This window comes from Muntiacus reevesi, chromosome 9, assembly GCF_963930625.1.
Source record: "Muntiacus reevesi chromosome 9, mMunRee1.1, whole genome shotgun sequence".
Taxonomy (NCBI): Eukaryota; Metazoa; Chordata; class Mammalia; order Artiodactyla; family Cervidae; genus Muntiacus; species Muntiacus reevesi.
The window spans coordinates 8974531-8975758 of record NC_089257.1 but is presented as its reverse complement, the minus strand read 5'-3'; the positions used below and the strand labels follow the sequence as shown (position 1 = coordinate 8975758).

The following is a 1228-nucleotide window of genomic DNA, read 5'->3' as shown; positions in this document are numbered from 1 at the left end:
CCCACAGGTGGATCCCTATCCTTCTCCTACATTGAAGCTCTGTCTTAAAATATTTAATAATTTATCTGTACTTCAATTCTTCCTGGTATCCCCCTAGCACCTTCAACAAATTTCTAGCTTTGTGTTCTCAATGATAAAACAAGCACAAGAACATAAGTTAATTTTTCACATGGATGCACCAATTTGTTGATGACTGATGACCCCTCAAACTGGCCTGAGACACATTTGTCTTTTTTCTTTCTGTAGATTCTACATGCTCACTGTGGTAGCTTTCACCTTTTCATTGGAAATTATGCAAAACCAAAGCTTTGTGACGGAATTTGTCCTCCTGGGGCTCTCACAGAATCCAACCGTGCAGAAAATAATATTTGTTGTATTTTTGTTCATTTACATTGCAACTGTCGGGGGCAACTTGCTAATGGTGGTGACCATCAGTAGCAGCCCAGCACTCCGGGGCTCCCCCATGTACTTCTTCCTGGCTTTTCTGTCCTTCCTGGATGCGTGCTTCTCCTCCGCCATTGCCCCAAAGATGATTGTGGACTCTCTCCTTTGGAGGAAAACCATTTCTTTCAAAGGCTGCATGATCCAGACCTTTGCTGAGCACTTCTTTGCTGGGGTGGAGGTGATCGTCCTCAGCGCCATGGCCTATGACCGCTATGTGGCCATCTGCAAGCCCCTGCACTACTCTTCCATCGTGAACCACAGACTCTGCGCCCTCCTGATGGCGGTAGCCTGGACAGGCGGCCTCCTGCATGCCATGATACAGGTTCTTTTCACTGTCCAGCTGCCCTTCTGCGGCCCCAGTGTCATCAATCACTTCATGTGTGACTTGCACCCGCTGCTGGAGCTGGCCTGCACTGACACTCACATCTTTGGGCTCTTGGTAGCTACCAACAGTGGGCTTTTCTGCATCTTAATCTTCTCCTTGTTGCTTGTCTCCTATGTGGTCATCCTGCTGTCTCTGAGAACCCATAGCTCTGAAGGGCAGCAGAAAGCCCTCTCCACCTGTGGATCTCACGTTGCTGTTGTTGTTTTGTTCTTTATCCCATGCATATTTATGTATGTACGACCTCCATATTCTTTCTCCTTTGACAAAATGGTAGCCATATTTTATACCATCCTAACTCCCTTGTTCAATCCTTTGATTTACACTTTCAGGAACAAAGAAGTGAAAAGTGCCATGAGGAAAGTGTGGAATAGGGTAATGATGGTTTCTAATGAAAAATAA

At 45.8% G+C, this 1228-nt stretch overlaps 1 protein-coding gene across 1 annotated transcript; it reads left to right on the top strand.

The window, feature by feature from the left end:
• The first annotated feature begins 292 nt into the window (after positions 1-292).
• Positions 293-1228, top strand: LOC136174957 (olfactory receptor 4C15-like). The gene has a single exon (XM_065945233.1). It carries the CDS (start codon positions 293-295, stop codon positions 1226-1228), a length of 936 nt encoding a protein of 311 aa, XP_065801305.1.